This window comes from Hordeum vulgare, chromosome 5H (genome assembly GCF_904849725.1).
Source record: "Hordeum vulgare subsp. vulgare chromosome 5H, MorexV3_pseudomolecules_assembly, whole genome shotgun sequence".
Taxonomy (NCBI): Eukaryota; Viridiplantae; Streptophyta; class Magnoliopsida; order Poales; family Poaceae; genus Hordeum; species Hordeum vulgare.
In genome coordinates this window covers 366,104,951-366,127,556 of record NC_058522.1, presented here as the reverse complement: position 1 = coordinate 366,127,556, position 22,606 = coordinate 366,104,951, and the positions used below count along the sequence as shown (strand labels likewise).

General features: G+C 43.5%; 1 protein-coding gene across 1 annotated transcript; it reads left to right on the top strand.

The window, feature by feature from the left end:
• The first annotated feature begins 16,724 nt into the window (after nucleotides 1-16,724).
• On the top strand, nucleotides 16,725-21,798 carry LOC123452031 (serine/threonine-protein kinase D6PK-like). The gene is made up of 3 exons (XM_045128602.1): nucleotides 16,725-16,896; nucleotides 17,079-18,050; nucleotides 20,691-21,798. The coding sequence occupies exons 2-3, from the start codon at nucleotides 17,194-17,196 to the stop codon at nucleotides 21,556-21,558; spliced, it is 1,725 nt and encodes a 574-aa protein (XP_044984537.1). The 5' UTR covers nucleotides 16,725-16,896; nucleotides 17,079-17,193; the 3' UTR covers nucleotides 21,559-21,798.
• Nucleotides 21,799-22,606: the final 808 nt, after the last annotated feature.

Genomic DNA, 22,606 nt, shown 5'->3' with positions numbered 1-22,606 from the left:
CGAGTGCACAGGGAGTAGGATATACATTGCTTTCGACGTGTGAATGGATGGCCATTAACTAAAGAGGGCGGCTGCTTGGGCATGCAGCAAACACTGTTGAATGAATGCTGGTACAAATAATTCGGGAGCCTAAGCATGCAACGTGTGACCTTGTAAGTTGCAAGTCATGGTTGATTGTGATGCGCTGTTGCTGCACCAGTTACAAAATAAATAAAATAAATATGTAAATATACCATTTGATAAGAACATGTCTTATCACCCATATTCTTTCCTAGGCAATTGATAACCAGGCAGATAATCTTCGTTAGAATTTTACGTGTAGGAGAGGCATCTGTTAACACACTATTCCTTATTATAAATTTTAGAGTAAATTCTGTTTTTTACCCCCTATTTTGACAATTTTGACGCTAATTACCCCATTTAGCAAGATTTCATCTGTTTTACCCCATTTAGCAAAAGTGTTGCCATAATTTACCCTGTTTAGTATTCTGTGAGCATTCTAACCGAAAAGTCCAATTGTGTTGTCCCAATTTACCCTTCTTATATTTTTGGAGTTGATGATATTCTCGTATTATTTATAAAACAAATCATTCTCCTATTATTTGCAACAGATCATGGAAATACAATGTGACAAAATTGTGTTATGACAACTATTTTGCCTATATATTCCCTGGGTAATGATGGATCATGCTGTCAAATTATCTCTCTTTTGTCGAACAGACTGTATTTATGCTTCACACTATTGTCAAAACTGGTTAATATAGGCTATATATTGCCATGGATTCACATGTTCAAAACATGTTGAATAATGTCTCTCATTTATAAATAGCACCATGACCTTATACTACAGCTGAATAACATCACATATATTGATAGCTTCACTAATTTACAACTACACAAGCTACAAAATACACCAAACAGTAGAAGTGGCAATGACAAGCTTCACAAGACGTTGTGCATTGGACACAGCGCGAGCGACCTTCGTCGGATCGGTCCTAGTCAGGAGAAGCTGCAAGGGCCGGTTCAGCAGGGAGAAAAATAGTGCGTAAAAAAACATCGATGCCATCTGGACCTAACAATCGGGATTTGTCGATCTAAACACTCATAAAATATTAAACAGGGTAAATTGTGGCAGAAGTTTTACTAAATGGGGTAAAACGGATGAAATCTTGCTAAATGGGGTTATTAGTGTCAAAAATGTCAAAATAGGGGGCAAAAGTCGGATTTTACTCTAAATTTTATGCTTTTATGATTGAAATCATTAGCAAACATCTGTAACTACTTACAAATTCATTATGGTAAAATGTGGAGGGTTGTGTGGTCGTTGGCAGTATCACAGAAAATGAAAGTGTTTGCCTCGAAAGCTATCTTGGTGCCCGACGAGCCAATGCAAGTCCTGGAGACACGTATCTAAGATAGAAACATGCCCGCTTTGCGGGTTACATGTTGAGGATACTTTTCATGCACTTATCACATGTGGTCATGCAGCAGCGTTGTGGGAACGAATAATTGCATGCTAAAGGCTTTCATAGATGAACTTACTGATCAACACCGGTGTAGACTGGCTCTTGTTCGTACTTGCATGTTGATCCGACGAAGAGCGGAACAATGTATTGATATGTATTGATCCCCACTTGGAGATTTGGCAGTTGCGATCGGACGTTGTGCATGACAAAGATATTCCATCGTTGGAGACTACAACTGCACACCTTGAGAGATACGTGAACTCTCTGAATATCAACATTACACATTGGAAGAGATGATCAAAGGGAAGATGATGATGCTTGATCCCGGACCACACACCTCCACAACGGCGCGCCAAGCTGCTCCATGACCAGCACCGTTGGTGGATCTGTTGGAATTATGCCCTAGAGGCAATGATGAATAAGTTATAATTATAATTCTTGTATCAAGATAATCGTTTATTATCCATGCTATAATTGTATTGAATGAAGACTTAGATACATGTGTGGATACATAGACAAAAACACTGTCCCTAGCAAGCCTCTAGTTGGCTGGCGAGTTGATCAAGGATAGTCAGGGTCTTCTCACTATGTACAAGGTGTTGTTGCTTGATAATTGGATCACATCATTGGGTGAATCATGTGATGGACTAGACCCAAACTAATAGACGTAGCATGTTGATCGTGTCATTTTGTTGCTACTGTTTTCTGCATGTCAAGTATTTGTTCCTATGACCATGAGATCATATAACTCACTGACACCGGAGGAATGCTTTGTGTGTATCAAACGTCACAACGTAAATGGGTGACTATAAAAATGCTCTACAGGTATCTCCAAAGGTGTCCCTTGAGTTAGTATGGATCAAGACTGGGATTTGTCACTCCGTGTGACAGAGAGGTATCTCGGGGCCCACTCGGTAATACAACATCACACACAAGCCTTGCAAGCAATGTGACTTATTGTAAGTCACGGGATCTTGTATTACGGAATGAGTAAAGAGACTTGCCGGTAAACGAGATTGAAATAGGTATGCGGATAGTGACGATCGAATCTCGGGCAAGTAACATACCGAAGGACAAAGGGAATGACATACGGGATTATATGAATCCTCGGCACTGAGGTTCAAATGATAAGATCTTCGTAGAATATGTAGGATCCAATATGGGCATCCAGGCCCCGCTATTGGATATTGACCGAGGAGTCCCTCGGGTCATGTCTACATAGTTCTCGAACCTGCAGGGTGTGCACACTTAAGGTTCGGCGTTGTTTTATGCGTATTTGAGTTATATGGTTGGTTACCGAATGTTGTTCGGAGTCCCGGATGAGATCACGGACATCACGAGGGTTTCCGAAATGGTCCAGAGACGAAGGTTGATATATAGGATGACCTCATTTGATTACCGGAAAGTTTTCGGCATTACCGGGAATGTACCGGGAGTGACGAATGGGTTCCGGATGTTCACGGGGGGGGGCAGCCCACCCCGGGGAAGCCCATAGGCCTTAGGGGTGCCGCACCAGCCCTAAGTGGGCTGGTGGGCAAGCCCAAGAAGGCCCCTGCGCAGGAGATAAGAAAAATCAAAGAGAAAAAAGGGGAAGTGGGAAGGAACAGAAGGACTCCACCTTCCAATCCTAGTTGGACTAGGATTGGAGGAGGATTCCTCCTCCCCCCCCCCCCTTCGGTCGAACCCCTTGGGGCTCCTTGAGCCTCAAGGCAAGGCCCCTCCCCTCCCTCCTATATATACTGAGGTATTAGGGTTGATTTGAGTCAACTTTGTCACGGCAGCCCGACCACATACCTCCATGGTTTTTCCTCTAGACCGCTTTTCTGCGGAGCTCGGGCGGAGCCCTGCTCAGATTAGATCACCACCAACCCCTAGAGCACCGTCACACTTCCGGAGAACTCATCTACCTCTCCGTCTCTCTTGCTGGATCAAGAAGGCTGAGATCATCGGTGAGTTGTACGTGTGCTGAACGCGGAGGTGCCGTCCGTTCGGCACTAGATCGGAGCGGATCGAGGGACGGATCGCGGGACGGTTCGTGGGACGGTTCGCGGGGCGGATCGAGGGACGTGAGGACATTCCACTACATCAACCGCGTTTATTAACGCTTCCTGCTGTGCGATCTACAAGGGTACATAGATCTGAAATCCCCCTCATAGATGGACATCACCATGATAGGTCTTCGTGCGCGTAGGAAATTTTTTGTTTCCCATGCGACGTTCCCCAACAGTGGCATCATGAGCTAGGTTTATGCGTAGATGTCATCTCGAGTCGAACACAAAAAAATCGTGGGCAGTGATGTGCGATTTGCTGCCCTCCTTAGTCTTTTCTTGATACCACGGTATTGTTGGATCGAAGCGGCTTGGACCAACATTACTCGTACGCTTACGAGAGACTGGTTTCATCGCTACGAGCAACCCCGTTGCTCAAATATGACTGGCGAGTGTAGGTTTCTCCAACTTTAGTTGAATCGAATTTGACCGAGGAGGTCCTTGGATGAGGTTAAATAGCAATTCATACATCTCCGTTGTGGTGTTTGCGTAAGTAAGATGCGATCCTACTAGATACCCATGGTCACCACGTAAAACATGCAACAACAATTAGAGGACGTCTAACTTGTTTTTGCAGGGTATGCTTTTGATGTGATATTGCCGATGATGTGATGTGATATATTGGATGTATGAGATTATCATGTTGTAATAGTTAATATCGACTTGCACGTCGATGGTACAGCAACCGGCAGGAGGCATAGGGTTGTCTTTAAACTAATGATTGTGCTTGCAGATGCGTTTACTATATTGCTAGGATGTAGCTTTAGTAGTAATAGCATGAGTAGCATGACAACCCCGATGGCGACACGTTGATGGAGATCATGGTGTGGCGCCGGTGACAAGAAGATCGTGCCGGTGCTTTGGTGATGGAGATCAAGAAGCACGTGATGATGGCCATATCATGTCACTTATGAATTGCATGTGATGTTAATCGTTTTATGCACCTTATTTTGCTTAGAACGTCGGTAGCATTATGAGGTGATCTCTCACTAAAATTTCAAGACGAAATTGTGTTCTCCCCGACTGTGCACCGTTGCTACGGTTCGTCGTTTCGAGACACCACGTGATGATCGGGTGTGATAGACTCAACGTTCACATACAACTGGTGCAAAAGAGTTGCACACGCGAAACACTCGGGTTAAGCTTGACGAGCCTAGCATGTGCAGACATGGCCTCGGAACACATGAGACCGAAAGGTCGATCATGAATCATATAGTTGACATGATTAGCATAGGGATGCTTACCACTAAAACTATCCTCAACTCACGTGATGATCGGACTTGAGCTACTGGAATTGGATCATGAACCACTCAAATGACTAGAGAGATGTACTTTTTGAGTGGGAGTTTAGCAAGTAATTTGATTAAGTTAAACTCTAATTATCTTGAACATAGTCTAAGTCCACTTTGAATATATTTGTGTTGTAGATCAATGGCTCACGCGACAGTCACCCTGAATTTTAGTACGTTCCTAGAGAAAGCTAAGTTGAAAGATGATGGAAGAAACTTTGTAGACTGGGCTCGTAATCTTAAGTTGCTCCTGCAAGCTGGGAAGAAGGATTATGTCCTTAATGCCGCGCTAGGAGATGAACCACCCGCTACGGCTGACCAAGATGTTAAGAACGCTTGGTTAACACGTAAGGAGGACTACTTAGTAGTTCAATGTGCAGTCTTGTATGGCTTAGAGCCGGGACTTCAATGTTGATTTGAGCGTCATGGAGCATATGAGATGTTCCAGGAGTTGAAGTTTATCTTTCAGAAGAACGCCCGGATCGAGAGGTATGATACCTTCGATAAATTCTATGCTTGCAAGATGGAGGAGAATTCGTTTGTCAGTGAACATGTGCTCAAAATGTCTGGGTACTCAAACCGTCTAGCTGAGCTGGGGATTGAACTCCCGCAAGAGGCTATCAATGACAGAATTCTTCAATCACTACCACCAAGCTATAAGGGCTTCGTGTTGAACTATAACATGCAAGGGATGAACAAGTCACCCGATGAGTTATTCGCGATGCTGAAAGTCGCAGAGTCAGAACTCCGTAAAGAGCATCAAGTGTTGATGGTGAATAAGACCACTAGTTTCAAGAGAAACGGCAAAGGAAAGAAGGGTAATTCGAAGAAGAGCGGAAAGCCTGTTGCCAATCCGACGAAGAAACCCAAAGCTGGACCTAAGCCTGAAACGGAGTGCTATTATTGCAAGGGTATGGGTCACTGGAAGCGCAACTGCCCCAAGTATCTGGCTGATAAGAAGGCGGCCAAAGAAAAATCAGGTATATTCAATATACATATTATTGATGTGTACTTAACGAGCTCTCGTAGTAGTGCCTGGGTATTTGATACCGGTTCTGTTGCTCATATTTGCAACTCGAAACAGGAACTGCGGAATAAGCGAAGACCGGCGAAGGATGAACTGACGATGCGCGTGGGAAATGGTTCCAAGGTTGATGCAATCGCCGTCGGCACAGTTTCACTTCAGTTACCATCATGATTAGTTATGAACTTAAATAATTGTTATTTAGTGCCTGCGTTAAGCATGGACATTATATGTGGATCTTGTTTATTGCGAGACGGTTACTCGTTTAAGTCAGAGAATAATGGTGTTCTATTTCTATGAGTAATATCTTTTATGGTCATGCACCCAATGTGAGAGGATTGTTCATATTGAATCTTGATAGTGATAATACACATATACATAACATTGAGACCAAAAGAGTCAGAGTTAACAATGATAGCGCCATGTTTTTATGGCACTGCCGCTTAAGTCATATTGGTGTAAAGCGCATGAAGAAACTCCATACCGATGGACTTTTGGAGTCACCTGACTTTGATTCACTTGACACGTGTGAACCATGCCTCATGGGCAAGATGACTAAAACTCCGTTCTCTGGAACAATGGAGCGTGCAAGTGACTTGTTGGAAATCATACATACCGATGTGTGTGGTCCAATGAGTGTAGAGGCACGCGGCGGATATCATTATTTTCTCACCTTCACTGATGATTTGAGTAGATATGGTTATGTCTACTTGATGAAGCACAAGTCTGAAACATTTGAAAAGTTCAAGCAATTTCAGAGTGAAGTTGAAAATCATCGTAACAAGAAGATCGAGTTCCTACGGTCTGATCGTGGGGGTGAATATCTGAGTTTCGAGTTTGGTGCTCACTTAAGACAATGTGGAATTGTTTCACAGTTGACACCGCCTGGAACACCACAGCGTAATGGTGTGTCCGAACGTCGTAATCGTACTTTATTAGAGATGGTGCGATCTATGATGTCTCTTACCGATTTACCGTTGTCGTTTTGGGGTTATGCATGGGAAACAGTTGCATTCACTTTAAATAGGGCACCATCAAAATCCGTTGAGACGACACCATACGAACTGTGGTATGGCAAAAGACCAAAGTTGTCGTTTCTTAAAGTTTGGGGATGTGATGCTTATGTCAAAAAGCTTCAGCCTGAAAAGCTGGAACCCAAAGCAGAAAAGTGCGTCTTCATAGGTTACCCAAAAGAGACAGTTGGGTATACCTTCTATCTCAAATCCGAGGGCAAAGTGTTTGTTGCTAAGAACGGAGCTTTTCTTGAGAAGGAGTTTCTCTCGAGAGAATTGAGCGGGAGGAAGATAGAACCTGATGAGGTTGTCGAACCTCTCATCCCTCTGGATGGTGGCGCAGGGCAAGGGGAAACCCCTGTCGTTGCGACACCGGTTGAGGAGGAAGCTAATGATGATGATCATGAAACTCCGGATCAAGTTCCTGTCGAACCTCGTAGGTCGACGAGACTGCGTACTACTCCAGAGTGGTACGGTAATCCCGTCTTATCAATTATGTTGTTAGACAACAATGAGCCTGCGAATTATGAAGAAGCAATGGTGGGCCCGGATTCCAACAAATGGCTGGAGGCCATGAAGTCCGAGATAGGATCTATGTATGAAAACAAAGCGTGGACTTTGGATGTACTACGTGAAGACCGCAAGGCTATTCAGAACAAATGGATGTTTAAGAAGAAGACGGATGCTGACGGTAATGTGACCGTTTATAAAGCTCGACTTGTGGCAAAGGATTTTTCACAAGTTTAAGGAATTGACTACGATGAGACTTTCTCACCCGTAGCGATGCTTAAGTCCGTCCGAATCATGTTGGCAATAGCTGCATTTTTCGATTATGAAATCTGGCAGATGGATGTCAAAACGGTGTTCCTTAACGGTTTCCTTAAGGAAGAGTTGTATATGATGCAACCCAAAGGTTTTGTCGATCCTAAAAATGCTAACAAAGTGTGCAAGCTCCAGCGATCCATTTATGGACTGGTTCAAGCATCTCGGAGTTGGAATAAACGCTTTGATGAGGTGATCAAAGCATTTGGGTTTATACAAGTGGTTGGAGAATCTTGTATTTACAAGAAAGTGAGTGGGAGCTCTGTGGCGTTTCTCATATTATATGTGGATGACATATTGCTGATTGGAAACAACGTGGAGTTTTTGGGGAGCATAAAGGATTACTTGAATAAAAGTTTCTCTATGAAGGACCTAGGAGAAGCTGCTTACATTCTAGGCATAAAGATCTATAGGGATAGATCAAAACGCCTGATAGGACTTTCACAAAGCACATACCTTGATAAAGTTTTGAAGAGGGTCAAAATGGAACAGTCCAAGAAGGGGTTCTTGCCAGTTTTACAAGGTACGAGATTAAGTAAGACTCAGTGCCCAACAACTGATAAAGATAGAGAGCATATGAGCACCGTCCCCTATGCTTCAGCCATAGGTTCTATCATGTATGCAATGTTGTGCACTAGACGGAGCGTTAGCCTCGCCATAAGTATGGCAGGCAGGTTCCAGAGTAATCCAGGAGTGGATCACTTGACGCCGGTCAAGAATATCCTGAAGTACCTGAAAAGGACTAAGGAGATGTTTCTCATATATGGAGGTGACAAAGAGCTCGTAGTAAAGGGTTACGTCGATGCAAGCTTTGACACAGATCCGGACGACTCTAAGTCGCATACCGGATACATATTTATTCTTAATGGGGGTGCGGTAAGCTGGTGCAGTTCCAAGCAAAGCGTCGTAGCTGATTCTACATGTGAAGCGGAGTACATGGCTGCCTCGGACGCAGCTAAGGAGGGTGTCTGGATGAAGCAGTTCATGACGGATCTTGGAGTAGTGTCGAGCACACTGAATCCAATAACCCTGTTTTGTGACAACACGGGTGCCATTGCCTTAGCAAAGGAACCACGGTTTCACAGGAAGACCAGACACATCAAACGACGCTTCAACCTCATCCGCGACTACGTCGAGGAGGAGGACGTGAATATATGCAAAGTGCACACGGATCTGAATGTGGCAGACCCGCTGACTAAACCTCTTCCACGGGCAAAGCATGATCAACACCAGAACTGTATGGGTGTTAGATTTATTACAATGTAATTCGCATGGTGATGTGAGGGCTAGATTATTGACTCTAGTGCAAGTGGGAGACTGTTGGAGTTATGCCCTAGAGGCAATGATGAATAAGTTATTGTTATAATTCCTGTATCAAGATAATCGTTTAGTATCCATGCTATAATTGTATTGAATGAAGACTTAGATACATGTGTGGATACATAGACAAAAACACTGTCCCTAGCAAGCCTCTAGTTCGCTGGCCAGTTGATCAAGGATAGTCAAGGTCTTCTGACTATGTACAAGGTGTTTGTAGCGACCCGACTCAAGACGAGTCAAGCCTCTGTGTTTCTGTGCCATCCCTGGATCAGTATGCTGGCACACACACTACATCAATGTATATATCAAAGTGCAATCACATGTAAATAGCGTAAAACTGATATATACCTTAATTATTTCGGCAGAAGCAGTCAAGGGAGTGGAGTCCCAATAAACACCAACGGCAAGTTGAGTGTAGACCGTAACCCTGAATCGTACTCTTACATCGTCGAAGAAAAATATCTGCAACATAAGACGTTGCAGCCGTGTAGGTCAGCATATTGAATATGCCGGCAAGTCACATAAGAGAGGGGTGAAAAGTAATCATCTATACTATATGCATATATGGCAGGTGGGGCTATAAGTTTTTAGCGAAAAGCAAGTTTTATCCTACATCAAGAAAGGGCTAAAAGCAAAATGTTACTACATTGTTGGTTGTTAACGAGATGGTTCCGCCAACCAATTCTCGTACCCGAGTTGTCGATAATTACCCTCATCAAATATATTTAATGGTGTTGAGAAATCCAGATAACTTCAGTTCCTTTGGCTCAAGTTGTCCATGACCGTGGACACGGCTAATCGATTAGGTTTGAGTACTCTGCAGAGTTTTGCACACGTTCCCCACAAGATTTGATCGCCTCCGCGTATGTCCTCGCACTTCAGGGTGTTTGAAGACCGGATGATCAAAACATGGTCTTTCAACGGGTCCCTCTGAATCCCTGTCGGTGCCCATCCAATCCTACCGTTCTTCTACATCTGCTAGCACCGCCTGCCCAGAGTCGCCGCGTTGTCCAACCAAGCCAGAGCCCATAATGACTTGTGGCTGTGCAGGTAAGCCTTGGGTCTTGAAAATATCCATCCGTCTTTTTGAGCCTGGGTGAAGCTTTCCGCAGGATGTCATGGCCGTCCCCAGCATCCCGGGCATCCACTGGGTTCCCCAGGGAGCCGATCAACCGTCCTTCACCCAGAGTTGCATTGCGTCCGAGGTCTTGAAAATCTTGTCTTAACCGGTCTTGATTATTTAATCAACCTCGCATCACTCGTGTTATGCACTCAACCGAAATCCCGTCTACTCAAGCATAGCAATATGAAATTTGTCGTCCCGGGGCCAAGTATTGGGGTTGTTGTGTGCCTACCACATGATACTACAATCTATACTAAAATTTCCAAGTACCTAAGCAGCATGCAATTGGGCATAGGATGGTAGAACTACGATGCATAAAACATAGGTGATAGTATGATCAAAGTGACTTGCCTGGTGATGTTGACGAAGAAGAATTTCTCGAGAAATACGTGATAGAACTATTCGTCACTCTCCGATGAAATCTATATAATCAAACATAGTGATGGGAAGTGATGAAGAGCTTCGCGAATCCCGGAGGTGGGGATCTCCTCTCCATGGATGGAAGGTTTTCTCTGACGTGAGAGGAAACAGAGGAAGAAGATGATCTCTTGGGCCAAATTTGGATAGTGCTTAATGGGCCACCTAGAGTTTTTCCTAATAAAAGTGATCTCCTTCCTATTTTCAAAACTAGGAAACTAAAACGTTAAAAAGGAAATCAAATCAATTCGGAATAAAGAGTTTTTATGTACTAAAATCATCAGAAAAATAAAATATAAATGATGGGCATTTTTCCACGGCAAAAATAAAAACTTCAGAAAAAAATGTTTTTCCAAAAATCCCTAAAAGCATTATTTCTTTTTTGCAAATAATTTTCAAATGATCCTCTAAGTTTGAGGGTTCAAATAACTTTCAAAATGCCCGTGGGTTCGAGGGTCATGTTCCTCCTCTCTGGAAATGTATTTCCCGGCATTTTGTTGCACGAAGAAAACGAATGGAAATGCAAAAGAATTCAATGCAAATATCTCCGTTCAAATTCTTTATAGTTGAAGAAGTCATGTCATCTTCTCTCGTTGCTTTTAAAAGCTTTAATTTGAATTCACCGGAGAAGGGGAAAGTCATTTTATTTCCCTCTCGTTCAAAAGTTTCGAAAAGTTTCATATTTCACACAAGTTTCAATCACTCAGCAAACAAACAAACAATCAATCTAATAATTATATTAACATTCCAAAATTTATAATTTTGGGATGTTACAAACTACCACACTTAAAATGAATCTCGTCCTCGAGATTCGAAGAGGCTAGAAAGAAAGGTTAGGGTTTGGGGGTCTTCTAACAAATCCAATCTCCGGCAAGGTGTGATGCTACCACACTTAAAATGAGAGATACTGGTCCCTCAAAAATGCTTTAATGATCCTCTGGGTTTTGGCAACTGACATCGCACAGTCTTCATATTAAATCCTTTGGTGATGCTCTCCCGTTGATATAAGCTTCTTCCGTTACTGGGTCTTCTTAACTGACAGTCTCGTGGTCAATTCTAAATAGCATATCGATGGTTCTCATGGTGGTCTACCATTTGTGGTTATCCTGCAGAGAGAAAGGTCTTGGCTTCATCCTCACCGTAAAATTTCCTACGCGTGACAACAAATGTCATGTACATGGGGCTTTCATCATACCATTCTAAGGCTTAAACAAAAGCTTCAAGGAACGTCGTCTCTCTCTATGGGTAAGTCTCTCAGATTTACCATTCTGAATAGCAAGATAAATGATAAGAGTAAGTCGTCATGGTGATCAATCCATTCCGCACCCAAATCATTTCTCTGTATAAGGTTTAGCGGATCTTGCATTCTAACACTTGGGCATCCTCACAAGCATTGCAGAATTTCTCTTGTCCACGAAAGAAGTTCGGATAATCCATTGGTTCTGCAAACTGAACAAAACATCTATCGTATCTTCACAACTCTCAGGTTTTCGTATGCTCCTAAGAAAATGTTTGCTGATCCACCGTAGCTTCTTCCATAAATCATATTCATTTCAAAATCAATCCTTTATTACATCCTTAATTTATCCTCAAAAACTCCAATCCAAAAGTGCTTTATTACAAATGCTGCCATCCACATGGTTCGGTATGGTCGCGCATTTCTGCCAACTTTATTCATCTGCCTCCCTTGGAGGTACTTTAGTTCCACTCGAACTTTCCGAGGTGCTCCTTGAAATCATCCATCTTTTGCTTCATCATGGTGGCCATTAGCTTCATCTCCATCATTTCCGCACGTACTTCACTCAGGTATTCCTAGGTATGACGGAGTCTTGCTTCAAGTATTTCTCCAATCTGACGTATGGCTTCCATGGCAGCTTCACGAACAGCATCAAAGAAGGTTGCTCGTGGTACACGTGAAATGAAAAAGTATTGCCCCATAGTCTTTGGACAAACTCCTTTCACATGGTGGAGGTGTACTTCCACGTACCAAAGTTCCACTCCATTTTCCATGAATGGGTAGCCTTTGTAGACTGCATCTCCTTCAAGATGAGAGGCTACGGTTCTACGCTCAGCGACATGCCCTTGGAGTCGGATGGACTCGCCTACCTGATGCTTCCGCTTAGTCTTCGTTAGATAAATCTCATGAGTTGGCCTTCAGCCACTTTATTATACTCCTTTATTGTAATAAAGTACTCTTTATGAGATTTCGATTAATAAAGCTGTGTGATTGCACTCTTGAATATATACATTATGTACTGTGTGTGTACCAGCATGATCTTGGGATGGTACGGAAACACCAGAGGCTTGACTCGTTGAGTCGGGTCGCTACAGTGTTGTTGCTTGATAAATGGATCACATCATTGGGTGAATCATGTGATGGACTAGACCCAAACTAATAGACGTAGCATGTTGATCGTGTCATTTTGTTGCTACTGTTTTTCTGCATGTCAAGTATTTGTTCCGATGACCATGAGATCATATAACTCACAGACACCAAAGGAATGCTTTGTGTGTATCAAACATCACAACGTAACTGGGTGACTATAAAGATGCTCTACAGGTATCTCCGAAGGTGTCCGTTGAGTTAGTATGGATCAAGACTGGGATTTGTCACTCCGTGTGACGGAAAGGTATCTCGGGGCCCACTCGGTAATACAACATCACACACAAGCCTTGCAAGCAATGTGACTTATTGTAAGTCACGGGATCTTGTATTACGGAATGAGTAAAGAGACTTGTCGGTAAACGAGATTGAAATAGGTATGCGGATAGTGACGATCGGATCTCGGGCAAGTAACATACCGAAGGACAAAGGGAATGACATACGGGATTATATGAATCCTTGGCACTGAGGTTCAAACGATAAGATCTTCATAGAATATGTAGGATCCAATATGGGCATCCAGGTCCCGCTATTGGATATTGACCAAGGAGTTCCTCGGGTCATGTCTACATAGTTCTCGAACCCGCAGGGTCTGGACACTTAAGGTTCGGCGTTGTTTTATGCGTATTTGAGTTATATGGTTGGTTACCGAATGTTGTTTGGAGTCCCGGATGAGATCATGGACATCACGAGGGTTTCTGGAATGGTCCGGAGACGAAGATTGATATATAGGATGACCTCATTTGATTACCGGAAAGTTTTCGGCATTACCGGGAATGTACCGGGAGTGACGAATGGGTTCCGGATGTTCACCGGGGGGGGGGGGCAACCCACCCCGGGGAAGCCCATAGGCCTTAGGGGTGCCGCACCAGCCCTTAGTGGGTTGGTGGGCAAGCCCAAGAAGGCCCCTGCGCAGGAGATAAGAAAAATCAAAGAAAAAAAAGGGGAAGTGGGAAGGAAGGGAAGGACTCCACCTTCCAATCCTAGTTGGACTAGGATTGGAGGAGGATTCCTCCTCCCCCCCTTCGGCCGACCCCCTTGGGGCTCCTTGAGCCTCAAGGCAAGGCCCCTCCCCTCCCTCCTATATATACTGAGGTATTAGGGCTGATTTGAGACAACTTTGCCACGACAAACCGACCACTTACCTCCACGGTTTTTCCTCTAGATCGCGTTTCTGCGGAGCTCGGGCGGAGCCCTGCTGAGATTAGATCACCACCAACCTCCGGAGCGTCGTCACGCTGCCGGAGAACTCATCTACCTCTCTGTCTCTCTTGCTGGATCAAGAAGGCCGAGATCATCGTCGAGCTGTACGTGTGCTGAACGCAGAGGTGTCGTCCGTTCGGCACTAGATCGGAGCGGATCGTGGGACGGATCGCGGGACGGTTTGCGGGGCGGATCGAGGGACGTGAGGATGTTCCACTATATCAACCGCGTTCATTAACGCTTCCTGCTGTGTGATCTACAAGGGTACGTAGATCTGAAATCCCCCTCGTAGATGGACATCACCATGATAGGTCTTCGTGTGGTAGGAAATTTTTTGTTTCCCATGCGACGTTCCCCAACAGGATCAGGTTGCTCTATGGGTCGATGAGTCATACTCAGAATTACTCGACACTGCATCGGCTGGTATGGTACTTCGAAGGCATGTTGTGAGCGTGATATTTGGAGCTTACATGTTTATTTTTAATTGTAGTGATGCATTTGAGGCTGAGATTCATGCTCTCATGCAAGGAATGACCCTCGCAAGTCAACACTCATAGGGTACCATTGTGGTGCATTGCAACTCCTCCGAAGCTTTGTTGAATCGCCTCGATGATCATTTATGCAGATCGGCGTATGGGTTCTTAGTGTCTGAGATCAAGTCTCTTATGTAGAACCGAGAGTTTAGTCCGCAAAAAATTAGACCTGAGCAAAAATGGTAGCAGATCGACTGACTCTATATAGTCATACAGGACAAGTCGGTTATGTGTGGCTTAACCGTGGTCCCCCATGTATCGAGGAACTATTGCCTCTTAACTGTAACCCTATACCACTCGAATAAAAACTTTTTTTCTACAAAAAAACCAACCATGCCACTAAGATAAATTGCCCCCTTCATCCCATACGTATCAATCCCTACACCTAGTTCCGCTAATTTCTATCGCTCCGGTCGTCCTATGCATAGTTCTCTTAACATACAACTAACCCTATGATATGATGCATATACGTGTGCGCTTGTATGATGGGCACTAAAGTATAAAAAATAGATAAAACATGCAATTTTAACCAATCATGATCACCAATTAACCCATATGCCATTTTTTGTACCGAGGCATAATACAATATGAAAAATCATCGAATAATAATTTATAGTATCAAACACCATTTTCAAGTACAATATTACGACGAGTTGCGGGAGAGTGGACCGCTGAATAGAGAGGGGGACGATGATGAAGTTGTTGATGAAGACGACAGAGTTGATGGAGATGATCGCCGTGACGATGGTTCCCCCGACGGTGCTCCGACGCCACTAGGAGAGAGAGGGGGGGGGGAGGACCTCTCCTTCTTGCTCTTCCTTATGATTCCCCCTCTGGTCCATGGACTCCATGGCTCCGGTGGGCGAGAGCCTCTTCGAGATTGCATCTCTCTCTGTTTTTTTCTCTGTTTTCGTTCCTATTTTCTAGCCGAACACCATTTCTTTTATAGCCGAAGATCCGTAACTCCAATCGGGCTGAAATTTTGAGGTGACTTTTCGCCGTAAATTATTAGCTTTCTTGTGACGAAATAAGAGCTCCAGCCGGTTTAAGGGTTGGCCACGCGTGCCCATGGTGTGACCGGGAGGTGGCCACCCCCTACCCGTGTGGGGTCCTTGGGTGTCGTCTCACGTTGATTCCTTCGCCTAAAATTCTGTTAATTCTCATAAATATCCACAAAAATTTTCAGGTCATTCCGGCCCCGTGAAATTTTCACGTAAAAGCTCTAAAACAATAGAAAACATGAATTGTCCTTTAGCAGTGAGTTAATATGTTAGTCTAAATAAAAAATAATATAAAATGTTACCAAAATATGTACTAGTGATGTGATAATAGTATGTAACAAATAAATAAATAAATACATTTTACACATATCATCACACTGTTCCGCACCAACATAGAGTAATACTACTGACCTAGCAGCAAGAGTGTTGCTCTTTATGAAGGTGTGGTACTACCGCTACATACCCCAAAACTAATAAGTATGAAATAACAAAGGCTCTAGACTCTAGAGAATAGATTAAGAACTCTTCGAGAGCTAGAAAGACTATGCGGGTGCAAAATGGTTTGTCTAGGTAATGATTGCATTTAAACATTTCAAAGCGAACCTCTTCTTAATAATATAGTTTCCCTACAACCCAAAATTTTGTAACACCTTCTTTAGTATTTTCCTTTTAGAGCGCTATCTAATCGTCTTGCATAACTTGCGAATATACCCGTATTGTTCTGTATTGCTCAAGCAAAAGGTTAGATTACAACCGCATTTTCATGTACACCAAAATCACTTAGTAAGGGAAATGTTTTTTCATTGACATGTTGGTTCCGTGAAAAGAGACATTCTCATCAAGTAAATGATGAATTTGTTAGTTTTAACATGTTTTATCGGTTCAGTATCTCGTAGGCGTCCATGGAGATAAGATGCACGCTTACGAGGCAGGGAAGCTTATAATATTATAATATTTTATATGAAGAAAAATGTAAGATCCGGTAGACTGAAGGGGAAGGTCTTCACTGTCACTTAAGCCCGGCAAGTGGGGCCAGGCATACACTCAATCCGTCCCCTCAATCCATTTTCTTTTTTTGGTTGTCTTCTTTATTTCGTTTTTCTCGTTTTTAGGTTTCTCTCATCGATTTTCATTTCGTCCTCCCCCCTCCGCTGCCAGCCACCTCCCCCCCGAAGCCGAAGGAAGCGCCCCCCCTCGATCCCCTCCCCAGCCCCGCTGGCGGCGAGCTCTCTCCTACGGCGCGACGGCTAACCAGTAAGCAGACTCCACCCCACCCTCCGCCGGACTCCTCCCGCGAGGAGGGGATCCTCTCGATCTCAGCCAGATCCGTCCGGCTAATAATTCGGCAATTATTGGTTCCCGATTCGTCGGTTTCGCTAGGCGACCGACCCGCATCGCTTTCGCTGAATCTAATTCGGGGCGAACCCTTGTGATAGGTCTCGATTTCACCGCTCCGGCCGCTGATTGATCGGTCGACCGCGGCGGCGATGGGAGGAGGAGGGTCATGCCGGCGCCGTTAGGGGACAGCTTCTTGGTCGACTCCCTGTTGCGATGGCGTCCAAGGCCGTTGCCCAAGTAGTCGCTGACGAGCAATGCAGTAAAAGCGCCGCCGAGTCCTCCGAGGCCGCGCCTTCCAGGAGGCAGTCCGAAGAGCAAGTTGGCGGAGCAGGCAAATCGGGGCCTGCTTCACCGAGAGCAGCGGTCCCGCCAGGTGATGTGGCCGCGTCCAGCGGAGACAAAGAGCAAGATAAAGACTGCAGCTCCGTTGATGGCTCTGTGAAACTGGACGAAGACGAAGACGCCGAGAAGAGCTCGCTGCGAGGGAGCGTCAAGGATAGCTCGGTTTCTGCCAAGTTCAGCGACGGAGCAAGCAGCCTGACAAAGGCGAGCGGCAGCACCAAGGTCAGCGGCCACGCCGATTTGGTCCAGAGCGGGAAGAGCAGCGTTTACCGGGCCAGCGCTGGCAGTGATGTCAGTGATGATAGCACCTGCAGCAGTATATGCAGCAGTGCTAGCAAGCCTCACAAGTCCAATGATTCAAGGTGGGAGGCGATTCAGGTGATCCGAACCAAAGAAGGTTCGCTAGGATTGAGTCACTTCAGGCTGCTCAAGAGGCTTGGCTGTGGTGACATTGGCAGTGTTTACTTGTCAGAGCTTAGTGGCACGAAATGCTACTTTGCTATGAAGATCATGGACAAGGCATCTCTAGCTGGCCGCAAAAAGCTTCTCAGAGCCCAGACTGAAAGAGAGATACTGCAGTGCTTAGACCATCCTTTTCTTCCGACTTTGTACACGCACTTTGAGACTGATAAATTCTCATGCTTGGTGATGGAGTTTTGCCCTGGAGGAGACCTGCATACCCTAAGGCAGAAGCAGCCTGGGAAGTATTTCCCCGAGCAAGCTGCCAAGTAAGTGTCTTCTCTCTTTATTTATTTATTTTACTGATAGATATGCAAATGCTATCACACTCATGATTGACCAATTCTTTCCAGTTCTTATAAATCATCCAGTTGTGTACTAATACAACTGGTTCAGTACTATAAATGAAGCTCTTTCAACTTTCAAGATGTGGTGATACATTATATCTTTTTTCTTATTGTTCAATTGTTGAAGAAATGCTTTTCAATTTCATGGAACGTATGGTCCTCTTGTATTTTATTAGGTTTAACAGTATTGTGTATATTTTGTTTGGCCTCTATGGTTAACAACTATCTTTAATTTTTTTCCTGGGGAAATTTCTATTACTGTTAGCAAGGAATGTTAGAAATTCGAATTGGTGCGGATCCATTTTGGATTTAGAAGAACATATTATTCAGAGTGATTTCATATATGTAAAATCTAAGGGACCACGAAATCTGTAGGCACGCATTATTTGTCATTGGTAGTAGGCTTGTTACTTGTTAGCGCTAGAAGTGGTAGTAATGCTCCAAATTGTCTGGAGCGCCTCTATGGACGAGCTTCTATAAATGCCGCTGCTTTTACTTGAGGTCCCTCGACTCCTGGGATTTTACCTACAACATTGATCACCGTGTAGTGATTTCTCCTTTATCAACTCCTATCCCGTGCTTGTGTTATCTGAGTACTCACCCAAACTACGATTAACACTAGGCTTTTGGCTTCTGAACTGGGTATATTTGCTCTGGAACACTAAAATGAATGCTTTGTAGCTACCTCTACCATTGATTTGGAATCCCTAATCTATATAAATAATCCGACCACACATCCATGTCCAATACTCCCTCCGTTCCTAGGAGTTAGGCGTAAATTTCTCAGTGCCCACCCCAAGGAGAGCCTAGAGTCAAAATTAGCTTCCCAACTTACCCCTGGAAAATTACTCTTTTGTGGCCTCGGGAATGATTCTTTGGGCCGCGAGGTAACAGTGGAGCCAATCGTGAAAGGAGCTGTAACTGCATGCAATTAATATAGCTGCAATCTGAGGGATCTGTTCAGCAAAAGTAATGATTAAATGAGGGTATTATATTAAAGAAATGCTAAAAATTGGCTCCGCACATTCTTTCTAGGAATTTTTGGCGAAAATATATACGTCTTGTTCTTAGGAACAGAGGGAGTATGTGGTTACATAGGCCTTAAGGTCAATATAAGTACTCCCTCCGTCCCAAAATAAGTGTCTCAAGTTTAGTACAACTTTATACTAAAGTTAGTACAAAGTTAAGACAGTTATTTTGGGACGGGGGGAGTATTATTTTTGTGTTGGGTAAGGTGATACGGATTTTCTTTGTTTATGGCAATGTGCTTGAAGTCTTGAAGTGAAACGTTCATCGGTAGGGTGCTTTGTTCATGAGAGAGTAGTGTAGTGTGTACTGTGGAATATACTTTTTGTTTCTTTTATCAGTCTATTTAATGAAGCTTGCTTTGGAGTCGACATACCTGAATATTTTAAATGGTTAAGCCGTATCAACTGTCTGAATAAAGGCATATGAAAAAAAACTTCAGCTTGCCTGTAACCTTTTTTACTTTTCTATACAAAATTTTATATCGTTTCTGTTTGTTTGTCGCACTGTCTTGGGAGTTGCTACCGAGTGGATCCAAGCCAGTCAATACGGCTTAACACTTTAAATTTTGGCAGCGTCATATACCCATTGTATTTTATATGTTCATCACTTATGTATATGTGTATTTGATATCTAATTCAGTTACCCTATTCATTTTTCATGGTACTAGGACAACATAGCATGCTCAGTTACAAATCTTAATTGTATTTTAGGATTTATACAAAATTACAAGCTGTCCTTCTGTCCTATTAACATCATGCTTTGTTGATATTATTCCTTATTGTGTCTGAGATGTACTATGTACTGTACCCAACACTTTTTGAACTATACTCACGTCTTTTTCTGAGTTTTGTTCCCCTCCACTTTTGTATGCAGTGGTTTTTACTAATATTGTTTGTGGTTAGTGCTTATGATGAATGCATTTTCTCTCTGTTTTTCACTATTATCTGCTGTTAGACAGATGGATGTTTTAAAAGGAACTTCTTTCTCTTTCTTGAAATGGCTCTTTTGACCGTTTATCTCCTCATTTTACTTGATATAGCTGGATTTATTGTACCTGATCATTTGTCTATGAAGACGGATATGTCCGCTTTGTGATGTTCTTGATACTTCACATAGGTTGCCTTGTTTTCATGCCGGATTAACTACTGCCAGTAGGGTAGGGACAGTCTTGCTGCTAGGGATAGGAGAGATTAGAGACTGGGATGATTCATTGTAATGTTCTTGATTGGTTGATCTATTCCTCATGGGCAAGTCCCTTGATATAGGGAGAAGCTGATCAAAGATCCCCCAAAATCCTAACAATATGGAACTAACCAACCAAATTGCCAAATGAAAGATAGCAACTAAAGTAGAGATAGAAGACACATCTCTAGTTCAATTTTGTGCCTATCGTACTTTTCCTGGCGCACAGGCTTGGTGCGCTACATGTTTGACCATTACATTAACATTCTTTATCATCTGATGATGATTGTTATTACTAGCAAACACTCTCAGGTGTATGAACTAATGTTTATCTTTAAACTATTTGTACAGGTTTTATGTAGCAGAGGTGCTTCTTGCTCTAGAATACCTACACATGCTCGGTATCATATATCGGGACCTCAAGCCAGAGAATGTTCTTGTGAGAGAAGATGGCCACATCATGCTGTCAGATTTTGATTTGTCCCTTCGTTGTGATGTGAGCCCTACACTTCTGAAATCTTCCAATCCTGGTGTAGATCCTAACCAAAAGGGAAATCAAGCTTATTGTGTACAACCCGTGTGCATCGAGCCAGCCTGTATCCAGCCTGCTTGTGTTACGACAACTACATGCTTCTCTCCTCGCTTTTTCTCCTCCAAGTCTAAGAGGGAGAAGAAGGAAAAGAAGGCAAAGGCAGACATGGCAACCCAGGTCAGACCACTCCCTGAGCTTGTTGCAGAGCCCACAGATGCAAGGTCTATGTCGTTTGTTGGCACCCATGAATACTTGGCACCTGAGATCATAAAGGGCGAGGGGCATGGGAGTGCTGTAGACTGGTGGACTTTTGGCATATTCTTGTATGAACTTCTTTTCGGCAAGACTCCATTCAAAGGTTCGGGGAACAGGGCAACGCTATTCAATGTTGTTGGCCAGCCCCTCAGGTTCCCAGAATCACCTGTTGTGGGTTTTGCTGCAAGGGATCTCATAAGGGGGTTGCTGATCAAGGAGCCACAGCATCGATTGGCCTACAAGCGCGGAGCGACAGAAATAAAGCAGCACCCGTTCTTTGAAGGTGTTAACTGGGCATTGATAAGGTGTGCTACTCCTCCAGATATCCCCAAGCCAGTTGAAATCCCTCGGCCAGGAGCCTCGACAAGTCAGAAGGCAACGCCATCAGCCGAGAAAGGTCCAGACAATTATCTTGAATTTGATTTCTTTTAGCGGATTCTTCCAAGACTATTTCATGTGCAAGCTGTAAAGTTCTTTTTTCCTAGACGTTTTCTGCATTCTAATAACTCGATATGTAGATGGCATATGTTCCTAGTGTTGTTGGTAAGCTCCATAGTTCATTTCACCTCCATTGATCACATTGGATGGGAGCCTCTATCAGGTGTAAGCTGTAATCCTTCATCAATTATTGAGAAGTAGGGTCTCCTGAATAACAAATAAATGTTTTCATTCTGTCCGCACCTGCTGTTTTGCAAGCTAAATTTGGTCGTGTACGGAAGCTGATCACACCTTTGATGTGGTAAATAAATGTTAGTTGGAGCAGCTGCATTTACGCCCTTCAAATTGGTATGCATTTCTTCAAGTAGCGTAGCCGTCCCCCAGTTCAGTAGTACTTATAAGCTGTATAAATTGTACTCCTCGGTCCCATAATATAAGACTAATATAAGACGTTATTATGTATTATGGGATCCGTCCCATAATACAAGATGTTACTCCCTCCGTTTTTAAATGTAAGTCTTAGGTTTCATTAGAAAACTACATACGGATGTATATATACATATTTTAGAGTATGATTCACTCATTTTGTTTTGTATGTAGTCTTTTAGTAAAAATTTTAAAAAGACTTATATTTAAAAACAGGGTGAGTATTATTTAATAATAAAGTCTTATATTATGGGACAAGGGAGTAGTAGAGGACCAGCATGTCTGCTATGCATAAATGTTGTTATGCTGCATTGCACTAGGTTGCTGCTTGCTGAATTGTTGCTACTGATGATACCGTAGTGGATATGCCTCCGCATCACGGGAAATCAGTTTCCGAGTCACGTGGATTACAGTCCCGAGATGTGCCTTTTTTTTTACACTAGTTGTGATATGTCTTCGCCAACCACTCTCTAATCAGCAGCAAAATAACAGTGTTCAATGGCAGTGAGATCAACCCCATATTGGACCTTGTTCACATTCGGGTTATGTCTTGGTTTCTATAGAACCGCCTTGCAATTTGCCCCTCTTCGCCTGCATTCTATGTATTCGTTCATAT